The 1804-nt window shown below is 37.9% G+C and overlaps 1 protein-coding gene across 1 annotated transcript in view; it reads right to left on the bottom strand.

Annotated features, from left to right (window-relative positions):
- USH2A (Usher syndrome 2A (autosomal recessive, mild)) overlaps nt 1–1804 on the bottom strand; it is a 1370557-nt gene that overhangs the window by 17567 nt on the left and 1351186 nt on the right. The window contains 1 exon segment of the mRNA XM_006834191.1: nt 337–435. Within this exon segment, the coding sequence (XP_006834254.1) occupies nt 337–435 (99 nt within the window).

The raw sequence follows: 1804 nt of genomic DNA, 5'->3' as shown, positions 1-1804 counted from the left end.
AACAGTCAAGTACTTATCCTACAGCACCACAGACAGTCTTTGTTAATAGATTAGTATTAAAATCCAAACCAAACTATCTTCGAGTCAATTCCAATTCATAGTGACCTTTTATAAGGATCAGAGACTGTCAATCTTTACAGGAGCAGAAATTCTCATCTATCTCCCATGGAGCAGCTGGTGAGTTTGAACTGCCAACTCTGTGGTAAGCATTCCAATATCTAACCCAACATCTACCAGCATTCCTAGATTGGAACACATTTATATAAGCATACATATATGATGCTCTATAGGAAAATGAGTAGGTGCTATCTTAAACAATATGATTTAAATGTTTACCAGGTTCAAAAGTAGTATCATATTGGATCAAAGGTGTCTTAACACTTCCTTTGTCTGTAATGCAGATGACCTGGAAAAGGAAGTTGACAAAAGGAAGAACTCGTAAATGACCCAGCCAACACTAATTAAGAGTGGGCATATTTGTTTTTCCTCATATACTTTATCTTTTAGAGCAATTTTAGGATTATGGAAAAATTGTGCAAAAGGTACCAAGAGTTCAAGCTCCCTTAAACACTCTTTCTCCTTGTAGGGTACATTACAACCAATGACCCAATATTGATACATTATTAATTAAAGTCAGTAGTTCACATTAGGGTTCATTCATTCTCTGTTTTGTATGTTCCTGTGAGTGTTGACAAATGCATGATACCATGTGTCCACCATTATAGTATCACACAGAATGCTTTTACTGCCCTTAAAAATGCTCTGTGCTCCCAAGTGGAATGCGGAACCTGATCCAGAGAAGCAACAATATCACATATGGAGGCAGAGATGGGGACAGGGATAGAGGGAACAGCTGAGATCTCTAGATTCATGGAAAGAGAAAGGCTGTGTGCTGGCAGCCAGGAGGCAGGCTTGTAGAATGTGCCCTTTGGTTGTTTAAATGATTATATATTCTTGAGTGTTTTTGTGAGCATCCCCCGCCCACCAAAAAAACACACACAAAAAAACAGAGGGAATAGAAGCAAATAATGTTGAATGATGATGCACAGAGGAGATTGTACTCATTGCAATAAAACTATGAATGTAAAACTGATGTTCCCCCATGTAAACTATCACTCAATTCACAAAAACCTTAGAAAAAAGCTAATGATGAAAGGAAAAAAAAAATGTCCTGCATTCTAACTGTTCATCAACTGGACATACTTTTAAAATGACAATATATCATAGAATAAAAACATCTGAAAATAGGATTCTAGAAGAAACTATGAGATTCCCTTAATATGCAAACTGAATTCTAATTTAAAAATTATAAAGAATAAAAGAATTAATGCAACAATTGTATATCTTTAAGTAACAGAGTTGAAGAAGCTTAGAGCTTGTATAGTGAAAGATAAAAACTAACAGAGCAGTAATATGCAGTCCCTTGTGTGGTACTATAGGATAAGCACTCAACTGCAAGGTTGGAGGTTCAAACTCACCAGTAGCTCCTCAGAAATCCTATACAGGGTCTCTATGAGTTATAACCGACTCCACGGCACTTAACAACAACATCAAGATGGAAGTTTGGTTGGCAGTTTGAACCTACCCAGCAGCACTGCAGATGAAAGGACTGGCTGTCTACCTCCAAGAAGATACAGCCAAGAAAACTTGGAGCACATTTCTCTGTCACACATGGGCTGCCTTGAGTTGGAATCATCTTGATGGCAATGGGATAGGTTTTGGTAGGGAATGGATTATATGGGGAGAAAGATGAGGCAGTCTGCTCCTGTAAAGATTTACAGCCTTGGAAACCCTGTGTAGGGTC

This window comes from Chrysochloris asiatica, unplaced genomic scaffold, assembly GCF_000296735.1.
Source record: "Chrysochloris asiatica unplaced genomic scaffold, ChrAsi1.0 scaffold00009, whole genome shotgun sequence".
Lineage (NCBI taxonomy): Eukaryota > Metazoa > Chordata > Mammalia > Afrosoricida > Chrysochloridae > Chrysochloris > Chrysochloris asiatica.
The sequence above is the reverse complement of the archived record's forward strand: the minus strand, read 5'-3'. Positions and strand labels throughout refer to the sequence as shown.